The 16890-nt window shown below is 47.0% G+C and overlaps 1 protein-coding gene across 1 annotated transcript in view; it reads right to left on the bottom strand.

Annotated features, from left to right (window-relative positions):
• Positions 1–4114: 4114 nt before the first annotated feature.
• LOC120915672 overlaps positions 4115–16890 on the bottom strand; it is a 97907-nt gene continuing 85131 nt past the window's right edge. Inside the window, exons 30-33 of the mRNA XM_040326379.1 lie at positions 15634–15725; positions 14403–14520; positions 5598–5720; positions 4115–4558 (exon numbers count right to left, since the gene is read on the bottom strand). Of these exons, the coding sequence (XP_040182313.1) occupies positions 4376–4558; positions 5598–5720; positions 14403–14520; positions 15634–15725 (516 nt within the window). The 3' untranslated portion in view covers positions 4115–4375. The remainder of the gene's footprint in view (positions 4559–5597; positions 5721–14402; positions 14521–15633; positions 15726–16890) is intronic.

Here is a 16890-nt window from a genome sequence, read left to right as displayed (position 1 = left end):
GCCCCCTTGGAGATCCGCCAGGCTACGCCGGGACACTTACACTCCGCTGTCCCAACTTATGGAGCAAGTGGTTGGGGAATACAACACCTGCTCCAGTAAGTTGGGACAGCGGAGTGTAAGTGCCCTAAGCGAAGCTAGCGGAGATTTACTCAGAATATGGCCCAGAGTGCAGAGCTGTCACTTGTAAACACAGAAACCAGACTTCTGTGTTTACAAGATGATTGTGATGAGCAGGCACCAAAGGGTCTGAGCCAGAGGTGGTGGAACTGAGGTTCCCCCTGAAAAAAAGCCCTGCGTATAACTCTTTTCATTTCCACAATTCCGGACATCTCATTCACCATCTTTTGGACCTTTTATCAGACAAGCGAGAGCAGAGCTGGGAATTTCTATTTGTTCTTTTCTTGAACAAACATTTCCTACACAAAGTTAACAATGAATCATTTAACAGTGAAACGTTACAAAGTTTCACAAACAATACATGAATCAAGTTTTATTTACAGATCCCAATGTGTATTTGTGAAAACAATATAAAACGATAAAACCAGACATTATTAAACCTGTCTGAGCAAGTTTTCTGCGTGTCGCCTGTATATGAGGTTTGGTTGCACACATCGGCAGGTCTCTGAGTTTAAAGCGGTATTAATTGGAAAACCCAAAATGTAATATACTGCGGCTTATCCAATCATTAAATGCGATGCCTGCATTCGTTTTCACCTGGTGATCTGACCAGTAACACACCTCCTGTATTAGTGAGACACAACTCTGGATGAAGGAGGACAGGAGGCACAGCAGACAGCAGCATTGTCAATCTGGGGGAGGGGGATGTTAGCTGTACTAGCAGATTTAAATACATTAACAAACTGAAGTCAAGCTCCAGCTAACACTTTATAATCAGTTACAGAAAACATTTTTTTTCCTTTTGGGATAAAGGTTTTACATAATAATGGCTGATCATTGTAAGCATCCCTGTCTGTTTCATCCCTGTAACAGATAGATCTTCAAGAGAGCTTGTATTTTTTTAAAACAACAGATTTATTGGCAGGATTACCCAATGAAAATAGAACAAAGTATGTCTAAAATGGAAAACTAATGTAGCTATCACACCTGGGAAGTGGTAAGCTGCCAGTGGCGGCCACTCATGCATGGCACAGGGTCGCTGCTCCCCTAATTTAGGGGTGCTTGATGCATGTATTCCAAAGTTGTTTTAGTTTTTTTTTAGAAGCACATGATTAGAGCCTGGTTGGTTGGTTGGTTGCCCCCCCCCCCCCATAAGAAAATTGAGGGCCAGCTGCCACTGTAAAATGCATTATAATAAATGATTGCGTTTGGGTTATAAGCCACTTTAACTGGGAGGTGAACTGGGCTTGTGCATGCCTCTCTTATCTGATGACTTTACACACATCCAGTTCCAGGAAACATTCATTGTCCTGCAGTGTTTGTTATGTTGTGGAAGAAATAAACCCACTGGGGCCTGGCTGGCGGCTGAGTTGAGAGCTGACCAGGTTCACCAGACACGTCCAGCAACTGGAAAAATTATTGCAGCTTCCACTTAGGCAAGCATGTTCCTAAAAAAAAAAATAATCCCAATTTTTCTCTTTAAGACCACTTTTACACTGGAGGCGTTTTTCAGGCGCTTTAGCACTAAAAATAGCACCTGAAAAAAGCCTCGTCTGCAATCCCAGTGTGAAAGCCTGAGTGCAAAACAGGCGGTAAAGCGCCGCTAAAACTAGCGGTGCTTTACCACCGACATCCTGGCTCCACCCCCTTTTCTCTGCCCATGTATACCCCACCTTTTTAATGAAGCGCCCATCAAATGCAGCCTCACCAGTGCCCATCAATGAATGTTTGCTTGCTTCCATTCATTCGGGAGTCAGGAAACAGACACAGTCCTCCACCGCCGCTGCGCCTCTGACACTTTCTGTGAATGGAGCGGCGGCTGCCTGCTGATGCTGAGACTTAGTTGCTTGCTGCAGAGAGCAGGAACACTAGTGTACGGGCGCCCTAGGCAGCAGTGCACCCTAGGCGGCTTCCTAGTTTGCCTAGTGGTAGCACTGACCCTGGTTTTATGGATGGGTTTACTTCCGCTTTAAGGAAGTAAGTGTTACTGGGCACACACCCAGGGCTGCGGATAGAAATTGCGGGGCCCCATACACACTACCTGACAAGGCCCCCCCCCCCCCCCCAGAAAATATTAAAGCTATATTTCGCTAAAAATACATACAAATCCTTATGAGCAGACACAAATACAACATAACTCACAGAATCCCTGCTAAATCTAAAAGATAAAACCAAGTTAATAAATAAAAATGAAGATGAGATGAAAAAAATATACAGGCTGGGCTGTTGGAGTTCCGGCACCAAAGAGACAATGGAGAGGGAGGTAGAGAAACAAAGTTACAGAGGTAACAAACTCAAGAGCAGAGCTAACCTTAAAGCCAGTGCTGAGAGGGAGGGAGCCCAGAACAGGGAGGGGGATTAGACAAGGTCGAGTGTCTCTTTCTCATCAGATAAAAGCTGGCAGCAGGGAGACTGGGAGAGACCAGCTTTTAGAGAGAAAGAGTTCTGAAATTGTTGTCCATCACTAATCCTCCTCCTTGTGTGGGCTCCCCTGTGTGCTTGGGCCCCCTACAAGAGGACTGGTGGTCCCCCCCTATCAGCAGCCCTGCACACACCCCTGCTAACTATACCGGTGATCACAGTTTCCCCTGCACAGTCCCCTATAATGAGAAGGTGATCAGGCACACTTAGTACACACACTGAAGAAAACAATACCGGATCACATGTGAACCGTGCCAGGACTGGTTCAAAGTGCTATCACTAGCAGCACTCTGATCTGGTCCTGGGCTCAGTTCAGCCACTTGGGCTGGGTTGTTTGTGTAGTGCGAGTGTTCCAAACCATGCTCAGGACCAGGGCTGGACTGGGACAAAAATTTGGCCCTGGACTTCATCCAGACTGGCCCACTTTGACAGGTCTCTCCCATGGCGGCCGGACAACTCCCGCACCCCCCCCCCCCAGCCACCCAAGCCCCCTCTCCCCCTTCACTAGCCACTAGCCGTTCTACTTTATTAGAGTAGAATGACTGGTACTGGTACTCTTATTGGCAGTACCAGTGGGGAAGCTAGACATTATTTCACCCGGGGCAAAGAATCCGTTCGGTGCCCCCCCTTATGGGACAAGATTAGGCAGAAGTGAGAAACTCCCAGGCCATAGCTGTTGAGTCAGCTGTCTGTCCCCTCCCCCAAGCTCCTCTATCGTCCCCCCCTGCTCCTCTGGTCCTCCCCCTGCTTCTTTGTTCCCCCAAGGTGAGCGCTGCGGGGAGGGAGAGGAGGTGAGCACTGCGGGAAGGGAGAAACAGAGGAGCAGAGGGGGCGGCGGTCCACTGTCACTTAAGCCGGCTCACTGAGCCATCAGCCCACCGGGAAACTCCCTGTAGTCCCAATGGCCAGTCCAACCCTACCCATATTTCTAGTTCAACGTTGCAGCTTCCTGTGTCACGTCTCCCCCTCAGGACTACACATTGGATAGTGAATTATGCTACAGATTTCCTGTCCATCAAGCAAGCAGATGGCACAAAAGAAGAAACAAAAGAACAGCAGGATTTGTTTTTTTATTTCTTTATACCTTCTGTAAAGTTGTCTGTATACTGTATGTCTGCACAGTCTTAAAGGGTTTGTAATGGAATTTTTTTTTTATCTTAATAGCTTCCTTTACCTTAATGCAGTGCTGTTTTCATGTCCTCATTGTTCGTTTTTGCTCTCGAGTTGCTGTAATTCTTCTCTGATCTCCACACTTCCTGGTTGTCTGTTTCCTGATAACCACAGTACTGGGAGCTTTCTCTCTGTGGTCACTAATCAAGGAGGTGTGATTACTGTGTGTTTAAAACCCCTCAGCACCAATCAGTTTCGTTTTAAACAAACCATCACTGCCCTGTATTGGCTCTCTGGCTCTGTACAGCACAGAAGCAGGAAACATGCAAAAACGAAACTAGAAACTACAGGTACATTATATGATTGATTTTTATCTAGTTGTAGTCATTTTTAAAAGGAATCAGTTAACTATTATGTCTCTATACCCTGTAAACAGCAATTTCAGCAAAAACATTTTGTTTCCTTTAAATCAAAAATAGCCCCCTTTGGGTTTATGATGGAAAAGAAGACCTTCCAGCTCCGAGTAAACCTTCATACTTCACAGTGTGAACAGTTCTGGTTCTATTTGGCCCACCTGGCCATAATCTACACCACACCCTGCTATATATATTGGTGTTTTTCTAGAAGTTGTATTGTACACGTAGATCCATGAAAAGACTGATGTGCCAGAAAACACGAGCCTCTTCATGTCGGCTCACATACATCACAGCAAAGCACGTCCTCTGTATCAGATCTCGGGGGGTGCAGGCTCGGGGGCTTCACATGATACAGGTGAAGGTGAGGAGGACGTGGTGTTTGGTTCCTGGAGATAAAGGAGGCCAGATTCTGCAGAGCGGATCTTCTCCTCAGTGCAGCGTCTCTTTATCTCAAGCATGACTCCCATATGTGTCTTCTCTGACAGTCTGTGTAACTATTAGACAAATCAGCGTTCATTAATTTCTACTGAGCCTGGGAGAAAACTGGGCAACATAAAACACAAAGCAATGGTTATATAGCAAAGGGCATAGTGAGCGCATCAGACCCGGTACCAAACACAAGCATTGGCCTCATCTCCATCATCCTGGAGTAACTTTGGTCTAATAATAATTTCTTATTGCAGCCTTTAGCTGCTTCCTAGTGTGGCCCTGTGCTTATAACCCAGTGACCAGACCAGGGGCGGGCTGACAACTCATGGGGCCCCCCGGGCAATAGAAGATTATGGGGCCCCCGGGCTTACAGATGGTCACCATGCCAGGAGGCAGTGCAGAGGCGGGGCAGCTAAAATCTCAGGATTTTCACATCAAAAGCATGTCAGTTTCGGACATATCAGGGACAGCATGCGTTGGCTGGCCAATCACCCCTAACGCAGCCTTTGTTTTTTACTTCTTAAAGGTAAAAAGTGGAACGTCCGCTTTAATCACTCCTCACCCCCTTACATGCCACATTTGGCATGTCATTTTTTTGGGAAGGGAGTGGGGGCTTCAGTAGGAGTGGGACTTCCTGTACCACTTCCTCCTTTTGCCCAGAGACCGCCTCAGCAACTTCTCTTCTCGCCTTAGGTGACGTTTAAAAAATTCACCAGGTTGCATGTTTTGCGTTACAGAGGCGGTCTAGGGATATAATTATTGCTCTCGCTCTACCAATTGTGGTGATACCTCACATGTGTGGTTTTAACACTATTTTGAAATGCGGGCGCTGCTCATGTATGCGTTCGCTTCTGCACATGAGCTCGGCGGGACGGGGCACGTTTAAATTTTTTTTTTTTCTTATTTTACCTTTTATTTTTACACTGGTCTTTAAAAAAAAAAAATGGTGTCACTTTTATTCCTATTACAAAGAATGTAAACATCCCTTGTAATAGAAACAAGCATGACAGGTCCTCTTAAATACGAGATCTGGGGTCAAAAAGACCTTACATTTACATTAAAATGCAATAAACTCATCCTTATACTATATGAGTGGCAGCTTACCACAGATGGGTCTTTAGCAGACTGCAGTTCATTGGTCAGCTCCTTCTTCTCTTTCTTGTTTTGTAAAGCCTGAGATACCAACTGGAGGAATTCTTCATTGAGACCATCCAGAGTTTCCTCCTGCTATTCATCGGGATCAGTTTTTACTCAATGATTTGTTTTTTTGGGTACATTTTCATAACTGAAACTTTTAAGGAATAAAACAACAAACACACAAACCTTTCTAACAAAGGAAGATTCATTTGAAGCCATTACAGAAGCCCTCTGAGGCCTCGACCGATTTTTTCGGCAAAAACCAGCAAGAAACTTGCTGGGAGATATTTTTTTGCCGAGGAAACCGGTCGTGTGTACATTTTCGTCGAGGAAACTGTCGAGAAACTCGACGAGCCAAAAAGAGAGCAAGTTCTCTATTTCCTCGACGGGAGTCTCAAATTGGCTCGAGCGTGTGTATGCTAAGAAACCCGCGCTTGCTCAGAATAAAGTATGAGACGGGAGTAAAAGTAGCATTTGTAATGGAGATAACACATTTTTCAAGCTGTAACAGACTGAAAAGTGCAAATCGTCTCTTAACAAACTTTTACTTAACACGCAAACACATAATGCCGCGTACACACCATCACTTTATGTGATGAAAAAAAAAAGATTTTTTTTGTGAAGTAAAAAAACAACGTTTTCAAAAACGATGTTGCCTACACACCATCGTTTTTTCAAAATGCTCTAGCAAAGCGAGGTTACGTTCACCACTCTTTTCCATTGAAGCTCGCTTCATAACTAGCTTCTGAGCATGCGCGGGTATAAAAACGTTGTTTTAAACGTCGTTTTAGCTACACACGGTCAATTTTTGTGACACAAAAAACGACGTTTTGAAAAACGACACAAAAAATTTAAGAATGCTTCAATTTTTTTTTTCGTTTTTCACAAGACATAAAACGTTTTCCCCCACACACGGTCATTTTAATTGACGTTTTTAAAAACGTTGTTTTCTTTCATCACATAAAGTGATGGTGTGTACGCGGCATTAGATTAGCAAAAGCAGCCCCAAGAGTTTAGCCAGTGGAATCGAACTTCCCCTGCCGTCCTATGTGTTGTATGTCACCGCGTTTGAGAACAAGGAGATTTTGTCTTGACAGTGTGTACGCAAAGCAAGCTTTTCGAGTTCCTTGGTCGTGTGTACGAGGCTTTAGGCCTGCTTCACATAGGCTGGTACAAGAATCGTGAGGACAGCAAGCTCTTATAAAGCATTTGCAGAGCTTTCAGCAAGCTTTGTTGAATCTTTTAAATTACTATTCAGTTCCAGTTTGTAAATGTTGAACACAGATCTTAATGGGAGTGCTGAATGTCACTTTAAAGGGGTGTTCCAGTCATTTTTAATGTTTATTAAAAGTCAGCAGCTACAAAAAGTGGCCGCACTCTGGAACTCCAAAATCCCTTGATGAGTCTTTATTGTCACAAATGTCAGACGAACACAGGAACAGCAGTTACAGCAGTTAATGCATTTCACAAGCGATGGCTTGCTTGTGAAGCCAACACTAGATTTACCTAACAGCAAAACGCAAATAGCGGTAAAAACGCATTTCCAAAAATACGACAAGCACCGCAAAAAGCACTGCAGAAAGAAACATGCATAGATGTGAATGGAGCCTTGGGGGGTGAGCGCTACAGATACCGTGATGCAAACTTCACTTAGCCAGGCTTCCCTTGTAGAGGATGGCTCTGATCTCCATTGAGCATGCAGTGTTGTCACTTACTGGATCAGAGGCTTATATGTGGTGATGTAATTGTTCAGTATTCATACTTCAGACATAACATTGAAGGACTAGGACTGGCTTTGACAATGGAAACCGGTGCATGTACGGGAAGAACATACTTTTTTTAAATTTCAAAGAGCTATGCAGTGGTCATGTGTAATGTGTAATGTAATGTGTAATGTACACACGACCGTTTTTCGGGTTGTAAAAAAAAGAGATTTTTAATACAGCTTACCTGTAAAATCTTTTTCTTGGAGTACATCACGGGACACAGAGCGGCATTCATTACTATATGGGTTATATGGAGTACCTTCAGGTGATGGACACTGGCAATCTCAAACAGGAAATGCCCCTCCCTATATAACCCCCTCCCATAGGAGGAGTACCTCAGTTTTGTAGCAAGCAGTATGCCTCCCAAAATGGTCCTCAAAAGAGGGGTGGGAGCTCTGTGTTCCGTGATGTACTCCAAGAAAAAGATTTTACAGGTAAGCTGTATTAAAAATCTCTTTTTCTTTATCGTTACATCACGGGACACAGAGCGGCATTCATTACTATATGGGATGTCCCAAAGCAATGCTTACAATGAGGGGAGGGAGAACATCTCCAAGACAAAAGGATTTAATTTAGAGATATACTCAAATCATAATAAATCCAACTTAGTTGAGAAAAATAATCTTAAATTTTAAATTTAACTCAAAAAAAGAGGAGCCCCCGGAATCCGAGGGTCTCAAACTGCAGCCTGCAGCACTGCCTGCCCGAAGGCAGTATCAGTATTCCTTCTTACGTCCAACTTGTAGAATTTTGTAAATGTGTGGACAGAAGACCAGGTTGCCGCCTTGCAAACTTGAGCCATAGAGATCTGGTGGTGTGCTGCCCAGGAGGCGCCCATGGCCCTAGTAGAATGAGCCTTTAATGATACTGGAGGAGGCAACCCTTTCAAGCCGTAGGCCTGAGTGATTAATTGCTTAATCCACCTAGAAATGGTGGACTTTGCAGCTGCCTGCCCCTTCTTGGGCCCATCCGGTAGAATGAACAGCACATCTGTTTTCCGGATCTTCTTTGTAGCTTTAAGATAGGCCTTCATGGCCCTGACAATATCCAAGGTATGCAGCAACCCTTCCTTTCTGGAAGTAGGTTTAGGGAAGAAGGATGGTAATACCAAATCCTGGTTCAAATGAAAACTGGATATGACCTTCGGTAGGAAGGAAGGATGAGGGCGGAGAACGACCCTGTCCTTATGAAAAATAAGATATGGTTCCTTACAGGATAAGGCCGCTAGCTCCGAAACTCTTCTTGCGGAAACTATGGCAACCAAAAATACTAACTTCCTTGTCAGTAGAACCAAAGGAATTTCAGCCAACGGCTCCAACGGTTGTTTCTGTAAACTTGACAGAACAAGATTTAAATCCCACGGACAAAGCGGGGATTTAACTGGAGGTTTAATACGTAAGACCCCTTGAAGGAAGGTCTTAACCAGCGAGTGGGTGGCCAGCGGCCGCTGAAACCACACTGACAGGGCAGAAATCTGTCCTTTGATTGTGCTTAATGCCAATCCTTTATCCACTCCTAGCTGGAGAAAACTTAAAACCCTATCGATGGTGAACTTGCGAGGAAGCCATAGCTTGGACTCACACCAGCCTACATAGGCCTTCCAGACCCTGTGATAAATCACCCTAGAGACCGGTTCCCTGGCTCTGATTAGGGTAGAGATTACTTTCTGAGACAGACCTCTACCCCTGAGAATCAGGGATTCAGCTTCCAGGCCGTCAAATTTAGATGCCGTAAGGCAGGGTGGAGGATCGGACCTTGCGATAGCAGGTCTGGCCGTAGAGGAAGAGTCCAAGGGTCCCCCACTACCATCCTTAGGATTAGTGAGTACCATGCCCGTCTGGGCCATGCTGGAGCTACCAGGATGACTGGTATGTGCTCCACCCTGATCCTGCGCAGCAGGCGGGGTAGTAACTGAAGCGGGGAAAATGCATAAAGAAGTTTGAACTGATGCCAAGGGCAAACCAGCGCATCGGTTCCGCAGGCCATCGGATCCCTTGAGCGGGACATGAACCTGTCTAGCTTCTTGTTGAGTCTCGATGCCATGATATCCACGTCCGGCACTCCCCATCTTTGGCAGAGTGCTTGAAAGACTTGTGGATGCAGAGACCATTCCCCCGGCCATAGAGTCTGGCGGCTTAAGAAGTCCGCCTGAAAGTTGTCCACTCCTGGAATGAATATTGCCGATATGCAGGGCACATGAGCCTCTGCCCATAGGAGAATCAAGCTCACCTCTCTCTGAGCGGCTTGACTCATGTTTCCCCCTTGGTGATTTATGTATGCCACGGCCGTGGCATTGTCTGATTGAATTCTCACCGGGAACCCCTGCAATTTTGACGTCCAAGCCCTGAGGGCTAGTCGAGCAGCTCTGAGCTCCAAGATGTTGATGGGCAACTGCTTCTCTGGCTTTGCCCAAGTACCTTGGCGAGTGCAACCATCCAAAATTGCTCCCCAGCCCGTCAGGCTGGCGTCTGTGGTCACTATCTTCCAAGCCACTGGGCTGAAAGACTTCCCCTTCAGTAGATTCTGAGGGTCTAACCACCAGCACAGACTTTGTCGGACTCTTGATGAGAGCGGCAACGGGATATCCAAGGCCTGTGGCCTTCTGCTCCATGCTGACAGGATGGCTGCCTGTAGGATGCGAGTGTGGCTCTGGGCGTATGGTACCGCCTCGAATGTGGCCACCATCTTGCCTAGTAACCTCATACATAGGCGAATAGTCGGTTCTTTCTTGCTTAGAACCAGTAGGATTAATTCCTTGATGGCTTTGACCTTCCTCAGAGGTAGGAACACTCTTTGTTGTTCTGTGTCTAATCTCATGCCGAGATATTCCAACTGCCTTGTGGGCAGGAAAGCTGACCTTTCTCGATTTAGGACCCAGCCGAACCTCTCGAGGTATTGGACCGTGAGGGCCACTGCTCGCTCCAAGCCGGGAGACGAGTGGTCTATGACTAGGAGGTCGTCCAGGTATGCTAGGATCGTGACCCCTTGGATCCTTAGCTTGGCTAGGATTGGAGCTAGGACCTTCGTGAACACCCGGGGGGCCGTAGCCAACCCGAAGGGAAGCGCCACGAATTGGAAATGACGCAAAGCCACCATAAAGCGTAGGTATCTTTGATGTGGCTGATAAATTGGAACATGAAGGTAGGCATCCTTTATGTCTATGGACGCCATGAAGTCGTCCTTTTGGAGTGTGGCAGCTGCTGACCGCACGGATTCCATCCGAAATGAGCGGACCTTTAGGTATGCATTTACCATCTTTAGGTCCAAAATTGGCCTGACATCTCCATTGGACTTTGGGATGATGAATAGGTTGGAGTAGAAACCCAGCCCCTGTTCCAGGACTGGTACCTCTACTATTACCTCCTGGGAAAGTAGATGATCTAATGCCGATCTTAATGCGGCTCCCTTCTCCGGATCGTTTGGAATCCTCGACTCCTGGAAATGAGGAGGAGGAAACCTTAGGAAATCTAATTTGTAGCCTGTGGCCACGGAAGACCGTACCCACTCGTCGGGAATGCTGGCTTCCCAAATCTCTGAAAAGAGTCGCAGCCTTCCCCCCACCTTCGTGGGTGGGGGCGCCCCTTCATAAGGTTGGCTTGGGGGCTGGTTTTGCTGGTTTGCGAAACCACTGCCTTTTGCCTCTAACAGCCTGTCCTTGTGATTTGCTGTTGAAGCCGAAGTTTGCTTTTGCAGGAGGCCGTCGATACTGCTTGGCATTAGAGGGCCCCTGCCCAGGGGAATACTGTCATTTAAACGCAGGCCCCTGAAACTTCTTCTTAGTTGGCAAGAGAGTACTCTTGCCGTTTGAAATGGTCTGAATGTATTTGTCTAGGTCTTCTCCGAAGAGTCGTCCTCCATGGAAGGGGAACCCTACCAGGAGCTTCTTGCATGGGGGCTCAGCCTCCCAGCTTTTTAACCATAAGAGTCTTCTCATATGGATAAGGGATAACGATAAACGTGACGCTTGCTGGATAGAATCCTTGATTGCGTCTACCGTAAAACATATGGCCTTAGGGACATCCGAAAATTCTTCTGCCTGCTGGGCAGGAATAAGTTTAAGCATCTGCTTAACTTGATCCGATAATGCTTGAGCAACCCCAATCGCAGCCACAGCTGGCTGTACTACTGCCCCTGCAGTAGTGAAGGAGTTCTTAAGTAGTGCTTCCAAGCGCTTATCAACTGGATCCTTGAACACCTGTATGTTTTCTACAGGGCATGTTAACGATTTGTTAACACATGAGATGGCTGCGTCCACTGCAGGAGTAGCCCATCTTTTGGAAAATTTATCTTCCATAGGATATAGGACAGAGAATCTTTTAGGTGGTAAGAAGATCTTATCTGGCTTGTTCCAATCTTGGAACAAAACTCCCTCTAATAGAGGATGGATCGGAAACACAGCATTGCTTTGAGGCGCCCTCAGTGAGCCCAAAGTTGAAACCGTCGATACCTGGAGATCTGGTACTGGCAAGTTGAATGCCTTATGGACCAAGTCCGACAATCCTTGAATCCACCAGCTCTCCCTCAGGGAGACTGCCCCAGACTCCTCTGTATCCGGATCTTCGATCCCTGAACCTACTTGGTCCTTGTCCAAGAGGTCGTCCAATTCCCCTGAGGAAAGGACCTCCTCTTCTGAGGGTCCGCGCTCGGGCGACGGAGATCTATTCCGCTTACTGCCCCGCATAGCTGCGGCTATCATTTTTCCCATGCTTTTCTGCATCTCTTTTAAAGAGGTGAGTAATACCTCCTCCGTGACCATCTTAGGGTTGGACTGACCCGCGTCAGCTCCAGCCCCAGATCCCGATGGCCCCAAGGCTCCCTGTGGGGAAAGCAGCGGCATAGCTTTGTCCGAGACCTCAGACTCTCTGGGGGAATCCCCACCTCTTGTACCCTCTGACCCGGATGCCATGGTACAATACCGAGGTACACCTGTTAGCTTATTGGTACCTGGGACTATAAATAGTTAAATGCCCAAACACCTGTTTGGGGGATAAAAAATGCTTCCTCTCCCCTAGATGACACCTTTTTTTTTTTTTTTTTTTTTCAAATCTAGGAAAGAAAAAACATTCTGTCCCCCTGAGTAGTATTGCAAGAAAAACTATGAGATGGAAAAGAAACAGCCTATTCCTAGGCTTGAAAACAGTCTTCTGAAGACTGCAATATTCTTTCTGGCCACTGTGTGTCCTCGGCGCCCCGTGCTGCCGCTCTGGTCTTTCCTCCCCTGGAACAAACAAGGAAGGGCCGCCCCTTCCTTAAGCCACTGACCCGCCCTTCCCCCCCAGCAATCTCAAACAGGAAATGCCCCTCCCGACGGGGGGGGGGGGGGGGGGTTGGGAGGAAGGGACCTCTCTGCTCCAGCAAACTGCAGCCTGCAGCCTGGAACCACGAGGAGGTCAGCGTTTTGCCTGCTTTGCAGGCTCTGAGGAGGAAGACTGAATGGAGCATCGCCTGGAGGCTTGCAGGTAAGCACAGCTCTCTGACACACACATATACTTTTATATCACACAGGCCCCACTCAATGCTTTTCCAACACTACAAGGGAGGTCACATCTTATGGGGAATAATACATATAGAGCCATCCTATCTTTATGATATGTGACTAGTTTGCCAGATGCAGTGCATAACTTTAGGCATGTCCCCTGTGACCCCCCAGAAAAAACCTGCTAAGAACCAAGTTCCGCAAGTTTTCCCCTCACTTACCTGCTCCATGCCGCAGGACTTTGCCAAGCAAGAGGCCCAATCTTCCCCCATCTCGGTGGGGATGTCTAGACCTTCAGGCCCTGGGTTCCTATGAAGGATCCACTGTCCTGGGCCCATATAGCACCCTGGCAACAGAAACATTATGCACCCAAAGGTTTTCTAAGTTCTGGGCCCAGGGTCCAGCTCTCTAAAAAGAAAAGCATTATGGGCTATACCCCAAGGGTTTGGGGTCCGGTTACTGACCACTTTAGCGCTGAGGCTTTTTTGGACAGAACCGGTTAGCTCACCTAATCCCAAGGATGCGGAGGCAAGCTAAACCATGACTAACACCTAAGACACTGGCGTAAAAACTGAGGTACTCCTCCTATGGGAGGGGGTTATATAGGGAGGGGCATTTCCTGTTTGAGATTGCCAGTGTCTATCACCTGAAGGTACTCCATATAACCCATATAGTAATGAATGCCGCTCTGTGTCCCGTGATGTAACGATAAAGAAATTACATTTTTTTTTAATGTCATTAAAAACGATTGTGTGTGGGCTCCAAAGCATTTTTCACGATGTAAAAAAATGGGCATTAAAAATTTCAAACGTGCTCTAATTTTTCACAACGTTTTTAACGTTGTCATTTTTAACGTCGTAAAAAATGGTCGTGTGTGGGGTTTAAAAACCGCGCATGCTCAGAAGCAAGTTATGAGACGGGAGCGCTTGTTCTGGTAAAACTAGCGTAGACTGAAAAGCGCAAATCGTCTTTTACTAACAAGAAATCAGCAAAAGTAGCCCCAAGGGTGGCGTCATCCGAATGGAACTTCCCCTTTATAGTGTCGTCATACGTGTTTTGCTAGAGCGTTTTTTTTTTTCACGATCGTGTGTAGACAAGGCCGTTTTAACGATCGGGTTAAAAAAAACATTGTTTTTTCTAGACCATTATAGACCAGCATATGGTATGTTGGTTATGGACATAAATGTCAGCTGCTGCACCTCTCCTAATTGCACATAGCCTAGGGTCTCATTGAGTGTCTTCTATAGCAGTGGTCATCAACCGTGTCCTCAGGGCCCACTAACAGGCCAGGTTTGCAAGATAACTGAAATACATCACAGGTGATATAATTTGCTGCTCAGTGATTGCAGGATTCTAGTCTGCATCTCCCCAAGGTAATACGTAAAACCTGGCCTGTTAGTGGGCCCTGAGGACAAGGGGTGATGACCACTGATCTATAGGTTACAATACAATTTTTCCCAATGCACATCTTTTGGAATGTTGGGCCAGGATAGACGTCGCTGTGCATTAGGAGGACTGCAGAGAACCCACCTGAAGAACAGTTCTGTCCGAATCATCTTCTCTGTGCTTCCCTCTCTCACGATCTGTGTTCTTGCCAAGCGTGCTCCCAAATTCTTTCCACAGTTTCATTCTGTTATTCGGATCGCATCTGGGGAAATGGGAACAGTAAATGACCACACATACGTCTCAATATGTAACACTTTGGGGTTGATTTACTAAATAAATAAAGCCACTTTCACACTGGGGAGTTTTTGAAAAAATAATGCCTGTAAATCTGATCCAGATTGTTAGTAGCAAATTGCTGTCTCTGTCTCAGCTTGGCTGTGCTGTGAGCCCATTCTGCTGTGCTGGGGTTTTCTTCCAACCCCAGTACTTCAGGTGGCAGCAGTGGAGTAGAGGTTTGGGTGCTCTTCCCAGCAGCCAATCACAAGGGTTTGTCATCGCTGTGCATGCTGGGGAGGGGTATTTATGGGACAGACGCCATTGGTTCTGGGTCTTCTTCATCCAGTGTGACACCCACCTTTAGGGTGGCCACATCTTGGCTCCCCGGCGTTATGGCCTACCATGCCAGGGGGGGGGGGGTGCCACGCGGTGTTTCTTGGTTCCGGGACCAGGCTGGCAGTCCAAAAGGGCCTGGACAAATCACTGGGGATCGAGGTAGCCGGACACCGATGGTAAGGAGGCATATCTCCAATAATCCAACCCAGAGGGGACCTGTGGCAGAGGTATCTTCTGAGGCTCATTGAGAAGGGTCTGTGGCAGAGACTTTCTCCCAAGTTCAAGTTCACCAAGGAGGGTCTGTGGCAGAGACTTATTCCTATGATTGTCCGAGTGATACTCCGGCTGCCAGGTCAGTGAGAGAGGCCTGTCCGGGTACACTAAACCCACTCCGGGGGGAGTGACGCAGAGAAGTGTTACGTTTGAGAGTAGGACTGTTTCCTATCATTACGCCTGAATCTGCTATTCTCCTATCTTCTTCAGCTTTATTTTCCTCACCACAAGTTCACTGTTTTTACCCGGCTGGGTAATAAAGAGCACAGCAAAGAGCCCCTGTCTGGACATTTCTTTTACTTCAACTACATGCAATACGCATCATTCACCCCTAGGAATTTCCCCTAGGAATTTTGGAGGAGCCACGAGGTAACACGCCGCCCAAATATCCAGCAGCTCCTCCGGGGGTAATGCTACAAATATAACTTTTGCCTGTGTATTCTATGTATCAGTGTGCTCTGCACTGATAGGACGAGGAGTGCTCCGATACCTTTTCAACAGGTGATACTGGTCTGGTGGTTTGTGTATGAACAGGAGGTCTTGGACCAGCGATCTCACTTCAGGGTCCCTTTCATGTTTATCCTGTAACATAAAGGTGAACTATTCTTTAATGAAGAAGCTGGAAACTGAAGGCCCTTCATTCATTACAAACACATTCTGATGAGTTTGGGCCTCATTCATGCCCATTTTATTATGTATCCTTAAAGTGATACTAAACACACCCCTCCTTTCTCATCTCATTTGTTGACATTATCAGGTGAGCCCAAGCTTAAAGGTGGAAACATTATACAATTTTTGTTGTTCAATTTCCTTTAAATGTACCTTCAACTATGTAGCACAAGGGCCTACCTGATTGCAAACAAATTGAAAGTGTTGAGGTTTGACCTCATATTATATGTGTCAGGTGTGTACTAACCGAGGCCGAGAGCGGTTCAACCTTGCGACTTGACGCACTCCGCCCCCTGGAGGTGAGACAGGGAGAGAATGGCGCGAAGAGGAGCTGGCTACCAGCAGGTAGGGTAGATCTTGCTAGAGGATCTGGTAGAGCTAAACCGTTAGAGCAGAGGCAAAAGGGAAGTCACCAAGAGCAGGCTGAGGGTCAAACACCTGGCAGGTGCAGCTCTTTGCGGGATCCCAGCTGAAGACACAAGTCCAGAGCACAGCAGGGGTTAGAGCCATTAGGCAGCAAACTATGTCCGGGCGCAGGCTGAGGGTTCGTTGCTGAAGGTGAAGGCTGAGGGTCTAGTACAAGGGACAAGTAATCAGTCCAAGCCACAGGTCAGAGGCTGGAGACAAGTAGCAGATTCGAGGTGCAGGCAGAAGGTCAGGGGCTGGAGACAGGTAGCAGATCTGAGTCACAGGCCGGGGGTCAAACACAGGTAGAGAAGCAGATCCGTAAAACAAGCCACAGGTCAGGTCCAGGAGAGAAGAGCAGAGTAGTGGGTAGAGAAGCAGATCCGTAAAACAAGCCACGGGTCAGGTTCAGGAGAGAAGAGCAGAGTAGTCAAGGCGATCCGGGTCACAACAGAAGTTCAGATACAGGTAAACAGGAAGCCAGGTATGAACAGGAAGCTGACAACAAGCCAGCAACCTGTCAGGGTACCTGGGCCGCCTTATATAGGCCCGCCAGAGCTCCGATTGGCGCACTAGTGCGTATGCGCAGTTCCACCGGCCCTAGGGTGACCACATGTCCCGGATTGCCCGGAACAGTCCCGCATTTTGCAGGTCTGTCCCGGGCACATTAATT

Source organism: Rana temporaria, chromosome 10 (assembly GCF_905171775.1).
Source record: "Rana temporaria chromosome 10, aRanTem1.1, whole genome shotgun sequence".
NCBI lineage: Eukaryota > Metazoa > Chordata > Amphibia > Anura > Ranidae > Rana > Rana temporaria.
This window is presented reverse-complemented; position numbering and strand designations above follow the sequence as displayed.